Source organism: Salmo trutta, chromosome 13 (genome assembly GCF_901001165.1).
Source record: "Salmo trutta chromosome 13, fSalTru1.1, whole genome shotgun sequence".
NCBI classification, from domain to species: domain Eukaryota; kingdom Metazoa; phylum Chordata; class Actinopteri; order Salmoniformes; family Salmonidae; genus Salmo; species Salmo trutta.
The window spans coordinates 31,619,560-31,647,309 of NC_042969.1; the positions used below are offsets into that span (position 1 = coordinate 31,619,560).

The window sequence follows — 27,750 nt, forward strand, 5'->3', positions numbered from 1 at the left end:
GAGACTGAAAAACAGCTTCTATCTCAACAGCCATTTACACAGCCATCACTAACAGAGAGGCTGCTGCCTACATACAGACTTGAAATCATTGGCCACTTTAATAAATGGATCACTAGTCGCTTTAATAATGCCACTTTAATAATGTTTACATATCTTGCATTACTCATGTCATATGTATATACTGTATTTTATACCATCAATTGCATCTTGACTATGACGCTCTGTTATTGCTCATCCAAATATTGATATGTATATATTTGTATTCCATTCCTTTACTTAGATTTGTGTGTATTAGGTAGTTGTTGTGGAATTGTTAGATTACATGTTAGATATTGCTGCACTGTCAGAACTAGAAGCACAAGCATTTTGCTACAATAACATCTGCCAACCATGTGTATGTGAGTAATAAAATTAGATTTGATTTGATGTTGCGCCTCTGGGTTCAGAAACTCTGTGGTAGGGCCATCCCCACCCCTATCTGTCAGGTACTTGCTGGTAGCTGGCAGCTGCACACCTTGTAAATAACCGCTAGATGTCATATCTCCCATCGTCACGGAGTTACGGACGTATTTCCTCTGGCCGCTAGAGGGCAGCTGTGCACCAGGAGTTTTCCTCCCCCCTCGTTGTCGAAACAACAAACCCTAGTACGGAGCAAGTGGCGGGGTGAAACTGAGAGAGCGTCCAAAACCGCCTCTGACCGCCAGTTTCAAACTCATTTGCGGAAATCTTGGTTATATCAAAACAAGAACAGATAGCGACTCAACAAAGCAGTGACACGTTTGGAAATAAGTTGAATAACGGGGTAAGTTATAAAATGGCGGAGTGAAATCTCGAAGTTAGTTGGTTTGTAGCAATTTTGTTGGTAGCTAGCTTCTCATGCTAGCTAACAGGCTAGACGTACGGAGACTGCTAGCCATGGAAAGTCGTAAGCTAGCCGCTGTAGGCTACTTTTTGTCTAGTTTATCGTGAATCTGTGTTACGCACACCGAAAAGAAGACTCACTTCATTGAAACGTAGCTAGATAGTTAGCTAGGCTAATATGCAACAAAGTGTTTGTTTACGTCCATTAAATGTTTTTCCACTTGGGAGTTAACGTTAGCTAGGTAATGTTACAGTATCGAAACTCCGGAGGCAAGATGGAGGACGTAAGGACGAGGTGTTTTTATGTAACTATATGGCTGTATTGTTGTTCCACAACAAGTGGGTTGCATAAACAAGCTAATTTAGATCTTTACACGAACTTTGAGGGCCACATGGTATTAGCTAACTAGCTAAATAGCCACTGTTTTATTGAGAAGATGGCTGGCTATCCGAACTCCGTTCGATTGCAGCCAGCGGTCTAGGACGGAGCGCTAACGCTAACATGGCTAGTTGGCTAACTAGCAAGGAAACTAGCTAGCTAACTTAACAAGATGGAGAATGGTAGCTGCAGCTATGCTAAGCTAACGTCAGTTAGCTACCCAGTTAAGATGGAGATATATTTACGAGTGTTTTTGCCTTGTATGTACTGTAGCTACTTAGCTTACAGAAAAGTGGGTACTGACGTTACTTGAATGATACAATATAAACTCTTGGTGGAATGTTATCCACGGAAGGCAAGTTGTGATTTTAATGTACGTAACGTTAAGGGTGACGTTCTGATGACAGCTGGTGTTTAGCTAGCTAGCTTCTTCAGCAAGCCAGTCCGGGCAATACCTCGCCAGGATACCGGTGTCTATTCTTGACAGTGACCGTCACTGAGCAAGCCCTAGAGCGGCTGTCACACTACCTAGCCAATGGTAGTTAGCCTAGTTCAGTATGTTCTCTGTTGGTTATTTCGACGTTGGCAGCTATCGATAATGTAGTTTTTTACGCGCTTTGTGTTGCTCAGGGACCCGGGTTTGGCGCCACTTTTTCAGTCCCCATCATCAAGGCTTCGCGTCTAAGTCAACCAGCCAGCAAAGATAAACAGGATGTTACTTGCTAATGCTATTGTATTGCTTTGCAATACAGTTGTATCTGTATGCATTATGTATGAATTTAGCATGCAAGGATGGCTTTTAGATTACATTAAATAAGTCAAATGTGTATTGGAATTCACGCGTTCTAATTCGAGCCCATGGGATATTCTCTCAAGTACTTAGCTAGATACAGTAGCGTTTTAAAGTTGAGTTTGAATCCACTTATTTCTCATTCCATACTTCTCACTGGTTAGTGAGGGTAGATGCCCCACTTCTCCCCCGCAAAACTTTAATCAACCTGCAATCCTGCAAAAATAAAAAACTGGTTGTATGTACAGACACGAGCAGTTTTATTGTACAGTCAAGTGCAATTAATTTCTCATTGGTCTTTACAATTCATTTTCTGATTGAACACACTTCTATTGTAATCTTTCATAGTACAGTATGCACCGACTGTCAATGAGACACACCCAGCATAGGGTCGGTCCTAGGCTCACTTTGGCCTCCTGTAGTTCAACACACCCGTCTTGATGACATACTAGTATTGACAAAATTGTTGATTCTTAAAAAAAATAAAAAAAAATATTAGATAATGTTTTATCTTGAATATAATAATTGTGTTAATGATGGTTGAGTATACCGCTCTCGCTGCTATGCCTTGTATATGTCTACTGGCGTCTCTAGTGGAGGGTGGAGCTGACATTCCTTTATATGGTCATGGGGGGACGTTCCTATGTCCAGCCCTGGGTGATGTTTCCTGGAAACCAAAGAGCGAGAGAGCCAATGAGCTCACAGCTGAGCATAACAGGGGGGGATAGAGCCCGCCCCCTGTTACCATGTGAAAGCAATATTTTTGTTTATTTTTTCTCAGTGATGAGCCACTGGCAGATATTGAGGCCTGTTCAAAGAGGATCCAATGTGTATGGTGTAGAAGTTCACCCGCTGGTTATACAACTCCTCTCTCTCCTGTCTTCTCTGAATGTAAGCCCAATACCCATGCATTCTCTCCTCCAGGTCCTATGCTACCTTGAGGACACTGAGGATCTGAGGTCTGTTCTTATTTCATTTGGATCAGACATGTTAGAGAAATGATAGCGGCACCAGAGTTACCGTCGGAGTTCCACTATCCCCAGTAAGTGACTACTTCCATTGTGTGTCAACCAGCATGCAGCAGACTGTTTCTAATATGTGTGTGTGTTTTTGCCAGGGATACGGACACCCGTTTCTCCTCAGACACAGACTTCTCTGAGGCTCCTGATGTCAGTATCAACCCGACCAAAGGAAAGGTACGAAGTTATACACATCACAACCTCTTCCCCGAGCTCCTCAACATAGTAGTGTAACCTCTTCCCCGAGCTCCTCAACATAGTAGTGTAACCTCTTCCCCGAGCTCCTCAACATAGTAGTGTAACCTCTTCCCCGAGCTCCTCAACATAGTATTGTAACCGCTTCCCGAGCTCCTCAACATAGTAGTGTAACCTCTTCCCCGAGCTCCTCAACATAGTAGTGTAACCTCTTCCCCGAGCTCCTCAACATAGTAGTGTAACCTCTTCCCCGAGCTCCTCAACATAGTATTGTAACCGCTTCCCGAGCTCCTCAACATAGTAGTGTAACCTCTTCCCCGAGCTCCTCAACATAGTAGTGTAACCTCTTCCCCGAGCTCCTCAACATAGTAGTGTAACCTCTTCCCCGAGCTCCTCAACATAGTAGTGTAACCTCTTCACCGAGCTCCTCAACATAGTAGTGTAACCTCTTCCCCGAGCTCCTCAACATAGTAGTGTAACCTCTTCCCCGAGCTCCTCAACATAGTAGTGTAACCTCTTCCCCGAGCTCCTCAACATAGTTATGTAACCTCTTCCCCGAGCTCCTCAACATAGTATTGTAACCGCTTCCCGAGCTCCTCAACATAGTAGTGTAACCTCTTCCCCGAGCTCCTCAACATAGTAGTGTAACCTCTTCCCCGAGCTCCTCAACATAGTAGTGTAACCTCTTCCCCGAGCTCCTCAACATAGTAGTGTAACCTCTTCCCCGAGCTCCTCAACATAGTAGTGTAACCTCTTCCCCGAGCTCCTCAACATAGTAGTGTAACCGCTTCCCCGAGCTCCTCAACATAGTAGTGTAACCTCTTCCCCGAGCTCCTCAACATAGTAGTGTAACCTCTTCCCCGAGCTCCTCAACATAGTAGTGTAACCTCTTCCCCGAGCTCCTCAACATAGTAGTGTAACCTCTTCCCCGAGCTCCTCAACATAGTAGTGTAACCTCTTCCCCGAGCTCCTCAACATAGTAGTGTAACCTCTTCCCTGAGCTCCTGAACATAGTAGTGTAACCTCTTCCCCGAGCTCCTCAACATAGTATTGTAACCTCTTCCCTGAGCTCCTCAACATAGTAGTGTAACCTCTTCCCTGAGCTCCTCAACATAGTAGTGTAACCTCTTCCCCGAGCTCCTGAACATAGTAGTGTAACCTCTTCCCCGAGCTCCTGAACATAGTAGTGTAACCTCTTCCCAGAGCTCCTCAACATAGTAGTGTAACCTCTTCACCGAGCTCCTGAACATAGTAGTGTAACCTCTTCCCTGAGCTCCTCAACATAGTGTAACCGCTTCCCCGAGCTCCTCAACATAGTAGTGTAACCTCTTCCCCGAGCTCCTCAACATAGTAGTGTAACCTCTTCCCCGAGCTCCTCAACATAGTAGTGTAACCTCTTCCCCGAGCAACTGTCTCTGGCCATATTAGTAAGCATTATGCTGTTTAACCCTTTATTGATTTCCCTCCCATCCCAGGGGGGTAAGAAGGGGAAGAAGGCGGCAGGAGAGAAGGGTAAAGGAGGGAAGGGAGTAGGAGGAGCAGGGAGGATGAACGGCCACTACCAGGAGAATGGCATGGAGAACCTAATGCTGTTTGAGGTTGTCAAGATGGGCAAGAGCGCCATGCAGGTTAGTGTGTGTGTGTACGTAACAATGAATGAGAGCCTACACACAGAACTGGCTAGGCCCTTTAACAGGCCAATAGTTTATTTGATTATCTAATGACCAGATCAGCTTTATTAGAGTTGACCCTCGGGGACTTTGTTTTAGTTGTAGTACTTATTGTCTATCTCTGCTCTTTGTCCTGGCTGCAGTCTGTGGTGGATGACTGGATTGAGGCGTATAAAAACGACAGGGACATGGCTCTGCTAGACCTGATCAACTTCTTCATCCAGTGTTCTGGCTGTAAAGGAGTGGTCAGTGGAGAGATGTTCCGAAACATGCAGAACTCTGAGATCATCAGGAGGATGACAGAGGAGTTTGACGAGGTAGGTTTTGTGTGTCTGAGACGTGGTAGGTGCATCACTCTGGGTTGAAGTTTAGTCGGTCACCTGAAATGTACCAGCTGATTGGTTCAGTTTTAAATGTCATTACCCTCTTTTTGAGTTGCATGCAATAGTAAAGCCATAACTCCCATAAACCTTTTCTCTCTCCATCCTCCTCCCACTCTATAGGACAGCGGAGACTATCCTCTGACCATGGCAGGTCCACTGTGGAAGAAGTTTAAGGGCAGTTTCTGTGAGTTCATTGCTGTCTTGGTGAGACAGTGTCAGTACAGCATCATCTATGATGAGTACCTCATGGACACGGTCATATCGCTCCTCACCGGACTGTCGGACTCACAGGTCCGAGCCTTCAGGCACACCAGCACACTGGCAGGTAAGGGAGAGAGAATGGGTGTGGTCAAGGGATATGTCTGTCTGTATTGGTCGGTTATTTTCGTCTTCCCTGGGCACACGGGTACGCTGATTAACTGTGTGTGTGTGTGTGTGTAGCTATGAAACTGATGACAGCCCTGGTGAATGTAGCTCTGAACCTGAGCATCAACATGGACAACACACAGCGGCAGTATGAGACAGAGAGAAACAAGATGGTTGCTAAGAGAGCCAACGACCGGCTGGAGCTACTGCTGCAGAAACGCAAAGAGGTGAGGGGGATGAGGTCAGGGTTAGGCTCCTCCTGGGTTAGGGGTCAGGGTTAGGCTCCTCCTGGGTTAGGGGTCAGGGTTAGGCTCCTCCTGGGTTAGGGGTCAGGGTTAGGTTCCTCCTGGGTTAGGGGTCAGGGTTAGGTTCCTCCTGGGTTAGGGGTCAGGGTTAGGCTCCTCCTGGGTTAGGGGTCAGGGTTAGGCTCCTCCTGGGTTAGGGGTCAGGGTTAGGCTCCTCCTGGGTTAGGGGTCAGGGTTAGGCTCCTCCTGGGTTAGGGGTCAGGGTTAGGTTCCTCCTGGGTTAGGGGTCAGGGTTAGGCTCCTCCTGGGTTAGGGGTCAGGGTTAGGCTCCTCCTGGGTTAGGGGTCAGGGTTAGGCTCCTCCTGGGTTAGGGGTCAGGGTTAGGCTCCTCCTGGGTTAGGGGTCCTTGTTGGGGAACTGTGTAAGGCTTCTTGGGCCCTTGGTTTAAGGTTAGTTTGGCTCACATTTTCTTTAGCGTTGACTGATCTCATTGCTTCTGAGAACCTGCTTCATAAAACACTCACATTACCCACTTACAGCAGCCTAACAAGAGTTGTGTTCCAATTTAGAGATGAGGATATGTGAAGACATGCCTGATCAGCATAACTAGTCAGTTCGGAGGGGCGGTCTCGTGGGAAGGGATGGACAGGCACGCGCATGCATACTACTAGGCCCTGTGGCTGAACTGGCATCAATGGCTGTGTCCTGGCTTACATAACACTATGTCCCACTGGGCTTCCATCTGCCGGCTCCTACTACTACAACATTTCACTAATTATATACCACAATGCTTTGATAACTATTCTAGCTGTCTCTTCTGTGGTGTTTGGTTGTCTTGATAACTATACTAGCTGTCTCTTCTGTAGTGTTTGGATGTCTTGATAACTATACTAGCTGTCTCTTCTGTAGTGTTTGGTTGTCTTGATAACTATTCTAGCTGTCTCTTCTGTAGTGTTTGGTTGTCTTGATAACTATGCTAGCTGTCTCTTCTGTGGTGTTTGGTTGTCTTGATAACTATACTAGCTGTCTCTTCTGTAGTGTTTGGTTGTCTTGATAACTATACTAGCTGTCTCTTCTGTAGTGTTTGGTTGTCTTGATAACTATTCTAGCTGTCACTTCTGTAGTGTTTGGTTGTCTTGATAACTATACTAGCTGTCTCTTCTGTAGTGTTTGGTTGTCTTGATAACTATTCTAGCTGTCACTTCTGTAGTGTTTGGTTGTCTTGATAACTATACTAGCTGTCTCTTCTGTAGTGTTTGGTTGTCTTGATAACTATTCTAGCTGTCACTTCTGTAGTGTTTGGTTGTCTTGATAACTATACTAGCTGTCTCTTCTGTAGTGTTTGGTTGTCTTGATAACTATTCTAGCTGTCACTTCTGTAGTGTTTGGTTGTCTTGATAACTATACTAGCTCTCTCTTCTGTAATGTTTGGTTGTCTTGCTCTTCTTGGTGAATAATCACGTCCATCTAGCCTGGTGAACCCTGATCAAAATGTTTTCTTACTGATTCCTCGTTCTAATTTCAGCTTCAAGAAAATCAGGACGAAATTGAAAACATGATGAATGCTATATTCAAGGGTGTGTTTGTACACAGATATCGGTACGTGGCCTGTCCATTGTTCCATCACAGAAATGATCATAGATACATTCTCCCTCTGTATAGAAGATATGATGACGGTTGTGTGTTGTGTTACAGTGATGCCATAGCAGAGATCAGAGCTATCACTATAGAGGAGATTGGAATGTGGATGAAGCTCTACAGTGACGCCTTCCTCAATGACAGCTACCTGAAATACGTAGGCTGGACCATGCACGACAAGGTGAGGAGGGAGGGAGAGAGCGAGAGAGTGTGTATGCGTTGTTAGCAAGGTGTTTGAGTTAGGAGTGTGTGCAATTCTAATGAGTTTATATATATATATATATATATATATTTGTGTGTGTAATTCCGTGTGTGTGTGTGTAGCAAGGCGAGGTGCGTCTGAAATGTTTGACAGCGCTGCAGGGTCTCTACTACAACAGAGAACTGAACACCAGACTGGAGCTGTTCACCAGCCGCTTCAAGGTCAGAGCACCACCTGGTGGACACATCAATACACTACAACTGGCTACCTCAAGGCTAAACTTTCGTAACTTTCTTTGCCGTTTAGCAGACTCTTTATCCAAAGCGACTTACAGTAGTGCGTTCATGCATTTTCATATGGGTGTGCCCAGCGGGACTTAAATGTTGCAAGTACCATGCTATACCAACTGAGCCCCACACAAGACCATGTCTGACAACCACTCAACCATACTGGATGCACTATAACTAATCCACTACTATGCCCTGTTGGTTTTGAGTAGGTACACTACATTGCCAAAAGTATGTGGAAACCCCTTCAAATTAGCAGAGTCTGCTATTTTAACCACAACCTGTTGCTGACAGGTGTATAAAATTGAGCACACAGCCATGCAATCTACATAGACAAACATTGACAGTAGAATGACTCGTGTTGAAGAGCTCAGTGACTTTCAACGTGGCTCCGTCATAGGATGCCACCTTTTCAGCAATAGAGTTTGTCAAATTTCTGCCCTGCTAGAATCAACGTCAGCACAAGACTGTTCGTCAGGAGTTTCATGAAATGGGTTTCCATGGCCGAGCAGCCACACACAAGCCTAAGATGCTTAATGCCAAGCGTCTGCCTGAGTGGCGTAAAGCTCGCCTCTATTAGACTCTGGAGCAGTGGAAACGCGTTTTCTGCAGTGATGAATCACACTTCACCATCTGGCAGTCCGACGTACGAATCTTGGTTTGGCAAATGCCAGGAGAACGCTACCTACCCGAATGCATAGTGCCAACTTAGAAGTTTGATGGAGAAGAAATAATGGTCTGGGGCTGTTTTTCATGGTTCAGGCTAGGCCCCTTAGTTCCAGTGAAGGGAAATCTTAACGCTACAGCATACAATGACATTCTAGACGATTCTGTACTTCCAACTTTGTGGCAACAGTTGCGGAAGGCTTTTCCCTGTTTCAGCATGACAATGCCCCCGTGCACAAAGCTAGGTCCATACAGAAAGGGTTTGTTGAGATCAGTGTGGATGAACTTGACTGGCCTGCACAGAGCCCTGACCTCAACCCCATCGAACACCTTTGGGATGAATTGGAACGCGAGCCAGGCCTAATCCCCCAACATCAGTGCCCGACCGCACTAATGCTCTTGTGGCTGAACGGAAGCAAGTCCCTGCAGCAATGTTCCAACATCTAGTGGAAAGCCTTCCAAGAAGAGTGGAGGCTGTTATAGCAGCAAAGGGGGGAAACCAACTCCATATTAATGCCTATGATTTTGGAATGAGATGTTCGACAAATGTGTGACCACATAATTTTGGCCATGTAGTGTATTTTCTGGCTAACCCACTACTATGTCCTGTTTAATTTGAGTAGAAGTATTTCAGCTAAATATGAACTCTTTGTCATTAATCTCCTCTTCACAGGACCGCATTGTCTCCATGACTCTAGACAAGGAGTATGATGTCGCAGTACAAGCAATAAAACTGCTCACTCTGGTACTACAGTAAGTTGCTACAGATCAGCTATCACAGTGGATATGGAGGTGTGTTTTAATGTGTGTTTAATCTGTACTGTGTGTGTGTTATAGTAGTACAGATGAGGTACTGAGCCCGGAGGACTGTGAGAGCGTCTATCACCTGGTCTACTCCGCCCACCGACCGGTCGCCATAGCAGCCGGGGAGTTCCTCTTCAAGAAGTAGGATTTGTTTTATTTTTATTGAATCCTTTGTCACACTTTCTTCTATCATGTCTTTTCTCTTAAGTCAGATCAATCAATCAAAACACTTGAAACAATATGTTGTCCTGCCAAATGTCATGCTAAAAATCCATGTCTGGTTTCTTCCCTGGAACAGAGAGAGAGCGAGCAGAGCTGAAGAGAGGAAGGTAGAGAGGTTAGGATAAGAGAAGGGGGCAGGCAGGAGGACAAAGGGAGTGTGAGGAGGAGAGTACAGGCATGAGAAACTTGAGAAAGCAGCAGAAGGAGAGGGAGGTTTGTTGATCTGGGATCTGTTTCTTCTGGCGTAGACATATTCTTTGTCTGTTTTATGTAGTCTGGGCAAATGTCGAGCTGAGGTGTATATACTTTGATATAGTTTTATATTTATATATCTAATACTAGTAACTTCTCTCCAGACTGTTCAGTACGCGGGAGCCGGAAGAGGAGGGCGCCCCCAAGAGGAGAGGAAGACAAAGCCCCAACGCCAACCTTATCAAAACTACCGTTTTCTTCTTCCTGGAGAGCGAGGTACACGCACACACATTCTTTCTCTACCTCCATGAACATGCAACATACTTACAAGACTCACTGGGGGAAAAATCCATCCACCCACCCACATTCTGCCCGTCTCTGCATTTTTCAGCTCCATGAACATGCAGCATACCTGGTGGACTCTCTGTGGGAGAGTGGAGCAGACCTGTTGAAGGACTGGGAGTGTATGACCAGCCTGCTACTGGACGACCCAGTGCCAGGGGAGGAAGGTATGATCTCTGACCTCTATTCTTGACCTCTGACCCATAACCCCTAAATGTGGTCTCTAATGTATCTGGTGTGTGTAGCCCTGACAGACAGACAGGAGACGGCTCTCATAGAGATAATGCTGTGCACGGTGCGCCAGGCTGCAGAGTGCCACCCGCCCGTAGGCCGCGGAACCGGGAAGAGGGTGAGAGACCTTAGACTGGGCATCAACATTCTCTTCTTATTTTTCTTGCCTTCCACTTAGCAAAAGAGAAACAGCAACTATTTCTCTCCCCCCCACCCCCCAGGTGATGACAGCGAAGGAGAAGAAGACCCAGCTAGATGACAGGACCAGAATGACAGAGCTGTTTGCTGTGGCATTGCCTCCTCTGCTGGCCAAAGTAGGACACTACACCTTCACCCCCACTAGCCTCTGTAATAAACCTGTGTTCTAGTCTTTTCCCCTGCCTGCAGTACTGTGTGTGAGTGTGCCAACTCTCTTTGTTTCAGTACTCCATAGATTCAGAAAAGGTGACCAACCTGCTGCAGCTCCCTCAGTTTTTTGACCTGGATATCTACACCACAGGACGACTAGAGAAGGTCTAACCCCCGACCCTACACTGTAGTCTAACTCAAACTCTAACCCCCTACACTGCAGTCTAATTCAAACTCTAACCCCCGACCCTACGCTGTAGTCTAATTCAAACTCTAACCCCCGACCCTACGCTGTAGTCTAATTCAAACTCTAACCCCCGACCCTACACTGTAGTCTAATTCAAACTCTAACCCCCGACCCTACTCTGTAGTCTAACTCAAACTCTAACCCCCGACCCTACGCTGTAGTCTAATTCAAACTCTAACCCCCGACCCTACGCTGTAGTCTAATTCAAACTCTAACCCCCGACCCTACGCTGTAGTCTAATTCAAACTCTAACCCCCGACCCTACGCTGTAGTCTAATTCAAACTCTAACCCCCGACCCTACTCTGTAGTCTAATTCAAGCACTGTTCAACTTGACAAAATGACAGTACAAACGTCATGAAATATCAAATGCATAACACTGCAAGAAATCTGTAAAACATATTTCCTGACTCCCTCCTCCTTCTAGCACTTGGAGGCGTTGCTGCGTCAGATCAGGGAGATCGTGGAGAAACACACAGACACAGAGGTGCTGGAGGCATGCTCGAAGACCTACCACGCTCTCAGCAACGAGGAGTTCACCATCTTTAACAGAGTGGACATCGCCCGGTCACAGCTGCTCGATGAAATGGTGGACAAATTCAACACACTGCTGGAAGACTTCTTACAAGAGGTGAGGAGAAGGGATGAGGGAGGGAGGAAAACGGGAATGAACTGGTGGACAAATTCAACAGATTGTTAAATTACTTCATACAAGTGGTGAGTGAGGGGGAGGAGAGAACTCAGAGAGGGAGGACCTCCAGTCTACATTTTTCATCTATTGGGGTGAGTGGACCAGTTTGTGTGTAGTTGATACTGATCTGTCTCTGTGTTCAGGGTGAAGAGCCTGATGATGATGATGCCTACCAGGTCCTGTCAACTCTCAAGAGAATCACAGCCTTCCACAAGTAAGGCCCTCCCTCTTCTTCCTCTTGTTTCTCCCTCCCTCTTCTTCCTCTTGTTTCTCCCTCCCTCTTCTTCCTCTTGTTTCTCCCTCCCTCTTCTTCCTCTTGTTTCTCCCTCCCTCTTCTTCCTCTTGTTTTTCCCTCCCTCTTTTTCCTCTTGTTTTTCCCTCCCTCTTCTTCCTCTTGTTTTTCCCTCCCTCTTCTTCCTCTTGTTTTTCCCTCCCTCTTTTTCCTCTTGTTTCTCCCTCCCTCTTCTTCCTCTTGTTTCTCCCTCCCTCTTCTTCCTCTTGTTTCTCCCTTCCTCTTGTTTCTCCCTCTTGTTTCTCCCTTCCTCTTGTTTCTCCCTTCCTCTTGTTTCTCCCTCTTGTTTCTCCCTTCCTCTTGTTTCTCCCTCTTGTTTCTCCCTCCCTCTTCTCTTGTTTCTCCCTCCCTCTTCTCTTGTTTCTCCCTCCCTCTTCTCTTGTTTCTCTTGTTTCTCCCTCTCACTTGTTGCTCTTGTTTCTCCCTCCCACTTGTTGCTCTTGTTTCTCCCTCCCACTTGTTGCTCTTGTTTCTCCCTAACCTCTCTGTCTCTCTCTCTCTCCCCCAGTGCCCATGACCTGTCCCAGTGGGATCTGTTCAGCAGTAACTTCAAGTTGCTCAACACGGGCATTGAGAACGGAGACATGCCAGAGCAGATAGTGGTCCATGCTCTACAGTGTACCCACTACGTTGTCCTGTGGTACTTGGCCAAGGTCTCGGAGGGCAGCCACAGAAAGGTATGCAACTCACTTCTCAACTGGCTGGCAGCTCAGAACCTTCTTATTCATTTCACTATTATTTACTAGCTAGGAAAATAGCATTAGGGTTGGGGAGTTAGTCAAGGTTTTATAAAGCAAGTCTTATGATGGTTCACTCGTGTGTATGTAATCTAGGAGGATGTGTGTTTTGATCATGTAATATTGCTTTGTAGGAGGGTGTGTTTTGATCATGTAATATTTGTTTGTAGGAGGGTGTGTTTTGATCATGTAATATTGCTTTGTAGGAGGGTGTGTTTTGATCATGTAATATTGCTTTGTAGGAGGGTGTGTTTTGATCATGTAATATTGCTTTGTAGGAGGGTGTGTTTTGATCATGTAATATTGCTTTGTAGGAGGGTGTGATTTGATCATGTAATATTGCTTTGTAGGAGGGTGTGTTTTGATCATGTAATATTGCTTTGTAGGAGGGTGTGTTTTGATCATGTAATATTGCTTTGTAGGAGGGTGTGTTTTGATCATGTAATATTGCTTTGTAGGAGGGTGTGTTTTGATCATGTAATATTGTTTTGTAGGAGGGTGTGTTTTGATCATGTAATATTGTTTTGTAGGAGGGTGTGTTTTGATCATGTAATATTGTTTTGTAGGAGGGTGTGTTTTGATCATGTAATATTGTTTTGTAGGAGGGTGTGTTTTGATCATGTAATATTGTTTTGTAGGAGGGTGTGTGTTTTGATCATGTAATATTGTTTTGTAGGAGGGTGTGTGTGTGTTTTGATCATGTAATAACGTTTTGTAGGAGGGTGTGTTTTGATCATGTAATATTGTTTTGTAGGAGGGTGTGTGTTTTGATCATGTAATATTGTTTTTGTAGGAGGGTGTGTGTGTTTTGATCATGTAATAACGTTTTGTAGGAGGACATGGTGAGCCTGAGGAAACAGATGCGGATGTTCTGTCTGATGTGTCAACGTTACCTCACCAACGTCAACACAACCGTCAAGGAACAGGTACTGTCCTGTAGCAACTATTTAAATCCGCTTATTTTCAAACCTGAAATTCTCAGAATCCCTGTGCAACCCCATTGAGATGAGGAAGACGTGGCCAAGGAGGCAGACCACTGATAACCAACAGTCCATCTTTCTCTCCCCCCAGGCGTTCACCATCCTGTGTGATGTGTTGCTGGTCTTTAGTCATCAGATGGTCTCAGGAGGCAGAGAGCAGCTGGAGCCGCTGGTCTACAGTCCTGATGATTCGCTACAGACAGAACTACTGTCCTTCATACTGCACCATGTCTTCATAGACCAGGATGATGACAACGGCAGCACAGGTACACACACTGCTAACCACACACCGCTGCACACTTTTCCAGTAGGATTGCTTATTTGCACTTGAAAATAGCTCGTTTGTCTATCGCTAACCAACAAAGACCCTGCTAAAGGAATGACATTACTGTCTGGCCTTGTGACAGTCTGTGATGCCGTGTGTCCCCGGGCCGTGTGCCCCCCGGGCCGTGTGCCCCCGGGCCGTGTGTCCCGGGTTCTACCTTTTCTTTAAATGGACAAGCAAGATAGAAGCTCCCATAATAGCTCTGTTACACAGCCAGTCACAATCTGTTGTATCTCTGCAGATGGCCAGCAGGATGACGAGGCAGCGAAGATAGAAGCTCTTCATAAGAGACGTAACCTCCTGGCAGCCTACTGTAAACTTATCATCTATAACGTAGTAGAGATGAACACTGGAGCTGACATCTTTAAGCAGTACATGAGGGTGAGAATGACCTGTAAATACCTGTCTGTTACACTGACATCTTTAAGCAGTACATGAGGGTGAGAATGACCTGTAAATACCTGTCTGTTACACTGACATCTTTAAGCAGTACATGAGGGTGAGAATGACCTGTAAATACCTGTCTGTTACACTGACATCTTTAAGCAGTACATGAGGGTGAGAATGACCTGTAAATACCTGTCTGTTACACTGACATCTTTAAGCAGTACATGAGGGTGAGAATGACCTGTAAATACCTGTCTGTTACACTGACATCTTTAAGCAGTACATGAGGGTTAAAATGTAGAAACACTCAGCTGTCTTGACACAGTTATAACCATATAAATATATTATCTATAGAAACTACTTGGAATCTCTTAACCTGGCAATTTGACTGTTAAAGTCATGGGTAGACTCGTAATGGTTGTCAGTCCACACGTCATCCCATCGTTGACTGGAACGGGGACGCCAGTTCTATACATTCTATGGTTGTCACCTCTTTGTGCCTGTGACACTCATTTAACCTCAACACCAGATCATTACCGGAGTCATTCCAGGTACTGCTTAGTTGCGAATTATCAGAAGACGTGTATTTTCCTGAAGGAGACTCTGACTTGTGGCTGAACCCTCTTCCTCTCTCTAGTATTATAATGACTACGGTGACATCATCAAGGAGACCATGTCTAAGACCAGACAGATAGACAAGATCCAATGTGCCAAGACACTCATCCTCAGTCTACAACAGGTACAACACACACACACGACCCTCATCCTCAGTCTACAACAGGTACGACACACACACACACACGACCCTCATCCTCAGTCTACAACAGGTACGACACACACACACACACAACCCTCATCCTCAGTCTACAACAGGTACAACACACACACACACACACACACACACACACGACTCTCATCCTCAGTCTACAACAGGTACAACACACACACACACAACCCTCATCCCTAGTCTACAACAGGTACGACACACACACACACACACACAACCCTCATCCCCAGTCTACAACAGGTACGACACACACACACACACAACCCTCATCCCCAGTCTACAACAGGTACGACACACACACACACACAACCCTCATCCCCAGTCTACAACAGGTACGACACACACACACACACAACCCTCATCCCCAGTCTACAACAGGTACGACACACACACACACACAACCCTCATCCCCAGTCTACAACAGGTACGACACACACACACACAACCCTCATCCCCAGTCTACAACAGGTACGACACACACACACACAACCCTCATCCCCAGTCTACAACAGGTACGACACACACACACAACCCTCATCCCCAGTCTACAACAGGTACGACACACACACACACACAACCCTCATCCCCAGTCTACAACAGGTACGACACACACACACACACACACACAACCCTCATCCCCAGTCTACAACAGGTACGACACACACACACACACAACCCTCATCCCCAGTCTACAACAGGTACGACACACACACACACACAACCCTCATCCCCAGTCTACAACAGGTACGACACACACACACACACAACCCTCATCCCCAGTCTACAACAGGTACGACACACACACACACACAACCCTCATCCCCAGTCTACAACAGGTACGACACACACACAAACACGACCCTCATCCCCAGTCTACAACAGGTACGACACAAACACGACCCTCATCCCCAGTCTACAACAGGTACGACACAAACACGACCCTCATCCCCAGTCTACAACAGGTACGACACACACACACGACCCTCATCCCCAGTCTACAACAGGTACGACACACACACACGACCCTCATCCCCAGTCTACAACAGGTACGACACACACACACACGACCCTCATCCCCAGTCTACAACAGGTACGACACACACACACACAACCCTCATCCCCAGTCTACAACAGGTACGACACACACACACACAACCCTCATCCCCAGTCTACAACAGGTACGACACACACACACAACCCTCATCCCCAGTCTACAACAGGTACGACACACACACACACACACACAACCCTCATCCCCAGTCTACAACAGGTACGACACACACACACACAACCCTCATCCCCAGTCTACAACAGGTACGACACACACACACAACCCTCATCCCCAGTCTACAACAGGTACGACACACACACACACAACCCTCATCCCCAGTCTACAACAGGTACGACACACACACACAACCCTCATCCCCAGTCTACAACAGGTACGACACACACACACACACACAACCCTCATCCCCAGTCTACAACAGGTACGACACACACACACACACACACACACACAACCCTCATCCCCAGTCTACAACAGGTACGACACACACACACACACACACACAACCCTCATCCCCAGTCTACAACAGGTACGACACACACACACACAACCCTCATCCCCAGTCTACAACAGGTACGACACACACACACACAACCCTCATCCCCAGTCTACAACAGGTACGACACACACACGACCCTCATCCCCAGTCTACAACAGGTACGACACACACACAAACACGACCCTCATCCCCAGTCTACAACAGGTACGACACACACACAAACACGACCCTCATCCCCAGTCTACAACAGGTACGACACACACACAAACACGACCCTCATCCCCAGTCTACAACAGGTACGACACACACACACACGACCCTCATCCCCAGTCTACAACAGGTACGACACACACACACACGACCCTCATCCCCAGTCTACAACAGGTACGACACACACACACACAACCCTCATCCCCAGTCTACAACAGGTACGACACACACACACACAACCCTCATCCCCAGTCTACAACAGGTACGACACACACACACACAACCCTCATCCCCAGTCTACAACAGGTACGACACACACACACACAACCCTCATCCCCAGTCTACAACAGGTACGACACACACACAAACACGACCCTCATCCCCAGTCTACAACAGGTACGACACACACACAAACACGACCCTCATCCCCAGTCTACAACAGGTACGACACACACACACACACGACCCTCATCCTCAGTCTACAACAGGTTCACACACACACACACACACACGACCCTCATCCCCAGTCTACAACAGGTACGACAAACACACACACACGACCCTCATCCCCAGTCTACAACAGGTACGACAAACACACACACACGACCCTCATCCTCAGTCTACAACAGGTACGACACACACACAACCCCCATCCTCAGTCTACAACAGGTACGACGCACACACACAACCCTCATCCTCAGTCTACAACAGGTACGACACACACACACAACCCTCATCCCCAGTCTACAACAGGTACGACACACACACACACACAACCCTCATCCTCATTCTACAACAGGTACGACACACACACTGTTTTACTCAAGCTAGATCTTGGTTTTAACTTTCAGATCTCCAGACCGCATGCCAGCCTTTCTGGAACAAATCCCATTGATAGAACCATCTCTTTATTCCACACATGTATTCACCCCCCTCTCTTCTCTCTTTCCTCCAGTTATTCCATGAGATGTTGTCAGAGTTGGGGACAGGATTTGACCGCTCGTCCTCAGCGTTCTGTGGGATCAAGGAGCTGGCCAGACGTTTCTCTCTCACCTTCGGTCTGGACCAGGTGAAAACACGAGATGCTATCGCCATGCTGCACAAGTCAGTCTCCTCTTCTGATCTCTTTCTCATAGCTTTTCAACATGATTAGCATATGATGGATGTGAGCTGTACGTAGGACTAGTTAATGTATGCATCTACATGTGCTGCTAGATACCTACTTTTTCTGAACAAAAATTCCCTCTCCCTACCTCTCCCACCGCTCTCTCCCTCTTGTCTCTCTTCAGGGATGGTATAGAGTTTGCGTTTAAGGAGCCAAGTCCCCAGGGAGAAGGAAACCCTCCTCTTCACCTGGCCTTCCTAGACATCCTCTCTGAGTTTTCCTCCAAACTAATGAGGCAGGACAAGAGGACTGTGTGAGTACACTCCTCTGCCTCTCCTAATCAGACGCATGTATCTTTGTGTGTGTCATAGCTGATAGCTGTGTAAGTAATGACTAGTCGTATGATATCATGAAGCAGAACCCCTCCGACACATGACTTTAAGGACCTTCCAGATGACTTTGTGTAACACCTCTCCCCTCCCCTGTAGTCACATGTATCTGGAGAGGTTCATGACCTTCCAGATGGCCCTCCAGAGAGACGACTGCTGGCTACCGCTCATCTCCTACAGGAACTCCCTGCAGGCTGGCGGGGACGATGACACCATGTCTGTTGTCTCTGGCTACTCCTCCAGAGGGTCGTCGGTCAGATCCAAGAAGACCAAGGCTGTTACACCCACTGCTACCATCGCTGCAGCCAAGAGGAGACTTCCTGAAGGTAACTGCAGAACCAGGGTCTAGAAGTCAGACTGTGGTCACTACATGGCCATATTAGAGAGGACTGTCCCAGTCTGAGGTCAACTCCCACTGTAAATACTGTTACCCCTGGTAGGTAGGTGTTGTAGTCTAGATGGCTGAAATCACCTAGCCTGCATCTCTTAGTTATCCAACCCTTTCACAATCGCGTGTGTTTAACGTTGTGTGTGTGTGTTTAACGTGTGTGTGTTCTCTAGCTGAGGAGAGCAGTAGCAGCAGTACTGATATGTCGTGGCAGCACCAGAGCATGCAGACTCCAGTGATGATGCCCTCCCCCCACCTCACCTCTACCATGATGAGAGGACCAGGGGACATGAGGGGGGGGGAGGCCAAACGGGGGAGAGACGACAGCTACATGGGAGTGTACGCCCTCCCTTCAGACTCCCAGCAGCAGCCACACCCTCACACACTCCCCCAAACCCCTCAACTCCACCAGACACCCATCGACTACAAGTAAGTCTCTGTCTCTCTCTCTTTTCATCTCTATTTTGACATGTACCTACCTGAACCACCACTATGGCTGTCTGACCGGGTGGCTGTCTGACCGGGTGGCTGTCTGACCGGGTGGCTGTCTGACCGGGTGGCTGTCTGACCGGGTGGCTGTCTGACCGGGTGGCTGTCTGACCGGCTGTCTGACCTGTTTGTAGTACCCAGGTGACGTGGATGCTGGCTCAGAGGCAGCAGGAGGAGGTTCGTCAGCAGCAGGAGAGAGCCATGAACTACGCCAAGCTCAGAACCAACCTGCAACAGGCCATGTAAGAACACACACACACACACACACACACACACACACACACACACACACACACACCCATCCCTCCCTAACCCCAAGCTCAGGGCCAACCTGCAACAGGCCATGTAAGAACACACACACACACACCCCATCCCTCCCTAACCCCAATCTCAGGACCAACCTGCAACAGGCAATGTAAGAACACAAACACACCCCCATCCCTCCCTAACCCCAATCTCAGGGCCAACCTGCAACAGGCCATGTAAAAGCTACTTCCTTTTCATATCGGTTTGTGGACTAACCAGTTGTTGATTTACAGCTACTCTATATTGATGGTTGTTTGACTGTACTAATTATGGTGTGTGTGTGTGTAGTCGGCGTGGTACAGGGCTGATGGAGGAGGATGAGGAGCCTATCGTAGAAGACGTGATGATGTCATCAGAGGGTCGTATGGAAGACCTCAACGAGGGCATGGACTTTGACACCATGGACATCGACCTGGTGAGACCTTTGACCTTTTTACTACATATGACTTTCGTTTTATTTTTTTACCTTTTCCAGCGAATTATGTGGGGATCCACAAAGATCTGTCAAGAAACACTAAATATAAACATGTGTCGGTTTCATGAGCTGAAATAAAAGATCCCAGATATTTTCCATATACTCTGAAAGCTTATTTCTCTTAAGTTGTGCAGAATTTGGTATACATCCCTGTTAGTGATCATTTCTCCTTTGCAAAGATAATCCATCCACCTGACAGATGTGGCATTTCAAGAAGCTGATTAAACGGTGTGATCGTTACAGGTGCACCTTGTGCTGGGGACAATAAAAGGCCATTAAAAAATGTGCAGTTTTGTCACACAACATAATGCCACGATGTCTCAGGTTTTGAGGGAGCGGGCTATTGGCATGCTGACTGTAGGAATGTCCACCAGAGCTGTTGCCAGACAATTGAATGTTAATTTCTCTACCATAAGCCGCCTCCACACTACAAACAACTTTCACAATCCTAACATTGCTAAACCTCTCACGTTAAATGACCATCTTTCCTGTAGTTTATTTGGTCTTGCCAACTTAGTGGTGCGCACATTAAACAATGTGGTACAGACGGGGGTCACACATTACAAGAGGATTGTCGATACCATACTGTCTCGCAAAAACAATGTGATGTGGTTAGATTTAACATAGCTACAAGGAGCTGTAGCTCGAAGCAGCCTCGAATGTTTTCCACATTCACGCTGGCCACACAGTTGAAACACTGTATCTTGCCAACATTTTGAATCGATTAACGTTGCTTGTGAACTTCAGACCTAAAACAATTTGAAGCTTAGATTAAAGGCAAGTACAAACGCATGCTAGTAGTAGTCGGTGCTCCTTCTCAAGAGTCGACACATTCTGGGTGACGCGAAACATCGCTGTTGTCTGTGGCTTCTTCTCATTGGATATCGCTGATCACCGTTCTCAAAACATGTCGTTGCACATCTCACACTACAACAGCATTGCAGATTTTGATCAATCGGGACACAATTGTGTAGTGTACACCTGGCTTTAGAGAATTTGGAAGTTGTAATCGACTTCAGTAGGCAAATGCTCACCTTCGATGGCCACTGGCACGCTGGAGAAGTGTGCTCGTCACGGATGAATCCCGGTTTCACCTGTACCGGGCAGATTGCATACAGCGTATAATGCATCGTGTGGGCGAGCGGTTTGCTGATTCAATGTTGTGAGCAGAGTGCCCCATGGTGGTGGTGAGGTTATGATATGGGCAGGCATAAGCTACGGACAACAAACACAATTTGCATTTTATCAATGGCAATTTGAAATGCACAGACACAGTGTGACGAGATCCAGAGGCTCATTGTTGTGCCATTCATCCGCCACCACTTCATGTTTCAGCATGTTAATGCACGGCCCCATGTCACAAGGATCTGTACACAATTCCTGGAAGCTGAAAATGACCCAGTTCTTCCATAACCAGAATGCTCACCAGACATGTCACCCATTGAGCATGTTTTGGGATGCTCTGCATCGACATGTACGACAGTGTGTTCCAGTTTCCGCCAATATCCATCAACTTCACACAGCCATTGAGGAGGAGTGGGACAACATTCCACAATCAACAGCCTGATCAACTCAATGCAAAGATGTGTCTCGCTGCATGAGGCTAATGGTGGTCACACCAGATACTGACTGGTTTTCTGATCCACGCCCAAACTTTTTTAATGGTATTTGTGACCAACGGATGCGTATCTGTATTCCGTCATGCAAAATCATTTATTTCAATATATGAACTAACTCAGTAAAATATTTGAAATTGTTGCATGTCAAGTTAATTTTTTTTGTTCAGTGTATCATGATCACAATCTGTGTCTCTCCTTTCTCCAGCCCCCCTCTAAGAACAGGAGAGAAAGATCAGAGCTGAAACCAGACTACTTTGACCCTGGTTCCATCATGGATGAGTCTGTAAGTAACTCTCTTCTCTTATACTCATAAACCATTATTACTTTATAGTAATACTCTTCCTTATACATACACAGCGCTCTAAATGTAACATTTTCATTGGTAATACTGGTGCTCCCAACTTAGTTAGGAGCACCTCATGAAATTTAGGAGCACCAGAAGATAAGATTATCTTTTAATTGATTGAGCTAAAGCCTATATGTCTTCTAAAGCACATATTGTTCCCTAGAAACTAATATGTAACGAGCTCCTGGGTGACGCAGCGGTCAGAACACTGCCCCGCAGTGCTGAGGCACTACTACAGACAGCCTGTACAATCCTAGGCTGTGTCACAAGCAGTGACCGGGAGCCACATAGGTCGGCGCACAATTGGTGTTGTCCGGGGTAGGGGTTTGGCTGCTGGGGTTTTCCTTGGCTCATCGTGCTCTACTGATACCTTGTGACAGGGCTGGGGCACCTGCAAAGCTGACTCCGGTCGTCAGTCGAACAGTGTTTCCTCCGACTCGTTGGTGCGGCTTACTGGGTGTAGCGAGCAGTGTGATAAGTAGTAGGCGGTCAGGCGAATCATGTTTGGGAGGACGCATGACCTTCACCTCTCCTGGGCCCATTGAGGAGTTATGAGATGAGTCAAGGGACCTAATTCACAGAGAACAGATATGTACTCTTGTCGCCATACCACCCTGAAAACGCCTGGTTAGTACTGGGACGGGAGACAGCCTGGGAATGCCCGAAGCTAAAAATACATTTTAAATAAAACTAAACTATGTATTATTGTAAACCTCTCTAGGGGAGGTGGGACGCAATCGTCCCACACTATTCAACAGCCAGTGAAAAATCAGAGCGCCAAATTTAAAACCACAAAATGTCATAATTCAAAGTTCTCAAACATAGGACTATTTTACACCATTTTATAGATGCACTTCTCCTGAATCGAACCACGTTGTCCGATTTCCAAAAGGCTTTACAGCGAAAGCAAAACATTAGATTATGTTAGGAGAGTACATAGACACAAATAACCACACAGCCATTTTCCAAGCAACTGGCATGCATCACAAATACCCAAACGCAGCTAAATGCAGCACTAACCTTTGACGATCTTCATCAGATGACACTCCTAGGACATCATGTTACACAATACATGCATTTTTTGTTCGATCAAGTTCATATTTATATCTAAAAACAGCATTTTACATCGGCACGTGACGTTCAGAAAATATTTTGCCTCCAATACTGCCGGTGAATCAGCGCTACAATTTACAAAAATACTCGTCATAAACGTTGATAAAATATTAAACTGTCATTCAAAGAATTATAGATGAACATCTCCTTTATGCTAATGCTGTGAAAGATTTCAAAATAACTTTACTGGGAAAGCACACTTTGCAATAATCTGAGTACTGCGCTCAGAAAAATACACTAGGCAATACAGATAGCCACCATTTTGGAGTCATCTAAAATCATAAATTGCATTAGAAATATTCCCTTAACTTTTGATGATCTTCATCAGAAGGCATTTCCAGGAATCCCAGGACCACAGTAAATGTTTTGTTCGATAAAAATCCATAATTTATGTCCAAATAGCTCCTTGTTGTTCGCGCGTTCAGTTCAGCTACTCCAAATGTAGGAAGCGCGCTGAAAAGTTAAATAGATATTTTTATTTTTAAGTTCGTTCAAACATGTCAAATGCTGTAAAGCATCAATCTTTAGGGCCTTTTGAACGTGAAACTTCAGTAACATTCCAACCGGACGGTTCCTGTGTCTTGAAAAACATTTTGGAACACATGTCCCTTCTCACATGAACGCGCGCCAATGAACTGATGGGTCTACAACTTCCCAGCCTTCTTGTTCGGTCTCTGTTCATCATAGATGCCTCAAACAACTTTCTAAAGACTGTTGACATCTAGTGGAAGCCTTAGGAACTGCAAAATGAACCCTAACTCACTGTGTGTTCCATTGGCAATGACTTGAAAGGACTACAAGCAGCAGAATTCTCACTTCCTGGTTAGATTCTTCTCAGGTTTTTGCCTGCCATATGAGTTCTGTTATACTCAACACATCATTCAAACAGTTTTAGAAACTTCAGAGTGTTTTCTATCCAAATCTACTAATAATATGCATATTCCAGTTCCTGGGCCCGAGTAGTAGGCAATTTAATTTGGGTACGTTTTTCATCCGGCCATGAAAATACTGCCCCCTACCCTAGAGGTTTTAAGACATTATAAAAGCTATAATGTTGACACGAATACATGTCATTTGAAATTACAAAGTCATTTGTAGAATATTAGGTTTCTACATTGTGTAAAGCACCGTTTTCCTACTGATAATTGTCTCTTTAAAAATGTCCGGTTTGTGATGCCGACATACAAAAGATCTGTCATTCATTGCTATGATCATAGATCTCCTGAGAAGCCATCCCTTTTCCTTTCTGTGACCCAAAATGTTTGGATATACTGTTAAAGTTACCAGATGGTTAGCTAACTAATGAGGTTACATGACTGAACAAAGATTAAACAAATACTTAACGAAGCGCAAGTAGTTTTAGAACGGCCCACGAATCTGCACTCGCTTGTTTCTCTGGGGCATTCGGAAACAATGGAACAGCGTAGATGTATCAATTAAAACATCATTCTGGTTGCACAGAAAAATATTTGGTAGCACTTTACAGCCCTGGCCATACAGAACACACTACTTTATAGCAGGGTTTAGAACCGGTCCAGGGACAGAAAACCCCATGGAAAATAAAATACTTTTTCAAGAATCAGAACCGGGAACGAATGTGAACTATACTGTTCTGGAACATTACTGTTATTTTAAAAGCATGAGAACCGGTTAATAACTCACCGTCACTCAAACTTCTTCCAGTGTCTGCATGCCAGGGACTACCTGCCCCTCCGAAGCGCAGGCTACTGATGTTACAAGCGTGGTTCAGAAATGTTTTAATTAGGGTAATGGATAAATTTTTTCAGTGCTAGTTAACTATAGTATCCTTATCACGGTTCACATTAGATTTATTAACGACAGTAAGGTAAGACATGTTTTTGCACACAAGCTTGTTAGCTAGCTAGCTCTGGTCCAACGTTAAGCCAACTCAAAGCCACTTCTCTGTGGGCCTAATTCAGATAATGCAGGTCATAACAAGATGATCAGTACTTCAAGCCTCTTCCTCCACCCTCTCTCTCCTCACCCTCAATTTCAGTTGCATCTAGCACCCGACAGCTTTCTTTCCATCAAGCACGTAAACAACTCACTGAGCTACAGCTTGCCCCCTCCATAGCAAGCTGCTCTATCCGCACTGCGTGATTGGTGGTAATTTGTTGCCCTAAATGTGGTTAAATCTGCCGTTCTGCTCTTGAGCAAGGCATATTCCCCCATTTAACTGCTCCCCAGGCGCCTAGTATGTGGATTAAGGCAGCACCTCTCTGATTTGAGGTGTTGGGTTAAATGCGGAATACTGATCCGGTTTAATACATTCCTTTCGCTTTTTCTGGTGGGAACCTGGGAAGTTCTCCACAAGATGATGATGAAAAGGGGTGGGGTCTAGTGACGCAGCCAGCATGCATAAGATGCAAACTAACGCCGCATAGGCTACTGAAACTTTGTCCCACACGGTAGGAAAACAAAAAGCTAAAACAAGGAAATGCCTCTCTTGGGTAAACAATTTTCCCTAGAGCCAATCAAATGCTTAATTTCTACTCGGATCAAATCAAATACAAGCACTGACAGCTAGCGCTACATTCAAACACAGTCCAATACTGAAGTTCTCCAGACTTCCAATAGTCAAGGTGAGATCTGAAAGTGCGTTTCAGCCTCACTAGTAAAACCTAAGATGTTGTTGCTAAGTGCTTTTACAGATGTGTAATGACACCTTTTCTCTCTGCAGGTCCTTGGAGTGTCCATGTTTTAAACTGGTATTTGTAGACGAAGAGGAGAGGCATAGTGTATTTATGGAGACGTTAAGCTGCAGATCAGAAGTCTTCTCTGGTTTATCCTCCATGGTCTAACACAGTGTTGCTCGCTCAGAGGGGACTGAATGAAAACAAAATACTTTTTATAATCCTTGGGTAAGCTTTCACCTTTCAGTTAGTGGCAAACCAGTTCCAAACCTAGAATAATCCTCCAGACGATTAGTCTGAAGGAAGTTCTATAATTCTAGAACGTTTTATTTTTCTTCCAAATGGAGATGGAATGAGTTGTAAGATAACCTTTTAGTTTTTTGAAATGTCTTCTAACCCTGTCTCTATGCTAGTATAGTGAATAACCCGGTGCGGTGTAGTTGTTTAGAAACAGGTTGTTAGTAGGAAAGGTAGCTAGCTGTGGTAGTAGTGGATGGACATGGTCTTTATGCTATTTTCAGTTTTTTACTTTTCCTTTCCTCCATGTTGGACTGTCAGTAGAATCTGTTGGTTCTGTGGTTGTGAGGACAACTGCTGGTGGTTCAGTTGGTAACCTGTTGAATAGATCAGCTGTAAGAGTCATGGATGCAGCAACACACATCCAACCGTTTTCCAAGTGCAGATTCCTTCATATGAAACCAGTAGAAATAAAGCCACACTGTTGTACATCTTTCAGTATAGTTTCTTGCAACGTTTGGACCAGAAGGTCTGTCCGTCATATCCAACCCTGTGTGTGGGTAGTGTTTCTATTCCGTGGTTGTTGAATACAGTCTGACTGAGGACCCCCGTAGTTGCTGTGAAGAGGCCCAGGGTGCGTCTCAAAAGTGGTGCACTATATAGGGAATAGGGTGCCATTTGGGACGAAGACCCAGTGTTTAACAAGGAACTAGGCTGTTGCACAAGTCCTGAAGCTTACCCAAAGATTTGGATCCTCCCTATCTGAAGAAACAACTCTCCCGACGGACAGCGAGGTGATTTTCTCTCTGGTAGTGCCACCACTGTGCTGACTCGGAGACAAGCAAGCAGCATGTTAATACACAGAAAATACATTTCTCCAGAAAATCCAGCATATTTAGGGTTGAAATGGCTCTCTAAATTTTAAATAAAGTTATATATGAATCGGTGCTGATTTTATAACTGTGCTTTTTTAAATTAAAATGTTCAACATAAGTTAAGGTTTCATAAATGTGTAAAACTGTTTAAAATGGAAAGCATGTGTAGTCATGCGGCGAGGAAGATTTTTACGTTTGTATTTTGGTTTTTCTTCGTCTTTATAATGTTTTGGGGTTTCTACCTTTTTTTTGTTTTCCTACGTGTAAATTAGTTTGGATAAGACTCATTATGAAAAAAATAAATGTGACTTGTGAAATATCAGCTTTAAGGTTTTCAACATCATGAGTAATAATAATGTCCTGTTGCGAAACTCCACCATATAAAACTGTATAGAGAACTTAAAGCCAGTCATTATAATCCTATAGAAAGGTTGTTTTCATCCCAAATGGCACCCTGGTGCCCTCACCAGGCCAAATATTCCCTATGGGCTCTGGTCAAAAGTAGTGCACTATATAGGGAATAGGGTGCCATTTGGGACAGTTCTTAACAGCAGCAGCACTCTGGCAGCTAGACAAAGCTTACATGTGACATGAACTATTATGTCGTCCATAAGTTTTAATGAAATGTTTTGTCTACTGAGGGTAAATCTATCTACTTTGTAATCATTCCATGCCTCGGCCTTAAACATGC

At 45.5% G+C, this 27,750-nt stretch overlaps 1 protein-coding gene across 1 annotated transcript; it reads left to right on the forward strand.

The window, feature by feature from the left end:
* The first annotated feature begins 614 nt into the window (after positions 1 to 614).
* LOC115205649 (cohesin subunit SA-2-like) lies at positions 615 to 27,381 on the forward strand. The gene is made up of 32 exons (XM_029771839.1): positions 615 to 802; positions 2,955 to 3,072; positions 3,148 to 3,226; positions 4,720 to 4,872; positions 5,058 to 5,231; positions 5,418 to 5,622; positions 5,739 to 5,890; positions 7,434 to 7,507; positions 7,604 to 7,727; positions 7,871 to 7,969; positions 9,375 to 9,454; positions 9,539 to 9,646; positions 10,084 to 10,195; positions 10,311 to 10,428; positions 10,507 to 10,610; positions 10,714 to 10,806; positions 10,916 to 11,005; positions 11,514 to 11,717; positions 11,921 to 11,991; positions 12,578 to 12,746; positions 13,640 to 13,732; positions 13,878 to 14,052; positions 14,353 to 14,492; positions 15,136 to 15,237; positions 18,019 to 18,167; positions 18,353 to 18,481; positions 18,657 to 18,883; positions 19,119 to 19,374; positions 19,569 to 19,676; positions 20,029 to 20,155; positions 22,040 to 22,117; positions 25,995 to 27,381. Exons 2-32 carry the CDS (start codon positions 3,029 to 3,031, stop codon positions 26,016 to 26,018), a joined length of 3,861 nt encoding a protein of 1,286 aa, XP_029627699.1. The 5' UTR covers positions 615 to 802; positions 2,955 to 3,028; the 3' UTR covers positions 26,019 to 27,381.
* Positions 27,382 to 27,750: the final 369 nt, after the last annotated feature.

Coding starts and splice junctions, on each gene's coding strand:
- LOC115205649 (XM_029771839.1), top strand. CDS start 3,029: ATGATAGCGGCACCAGAGTTACCGTCGGAGTTCCACTATCCCCA. Junction 4,873..5,057: donor TGGGCAAGAGCGCCATGCAG/GTTAGTGTGTGT, acceptor TCCTGGCTGCAG/TCTGTGGTGGATGACTGGAT. Junction 20,156..22,039: donor ACACCATGGACATCGACCTG/GTGAGACCTTTG, acceptor TCCTTTCTCCAG/CCCCCCTCTAAGAACAGGAG.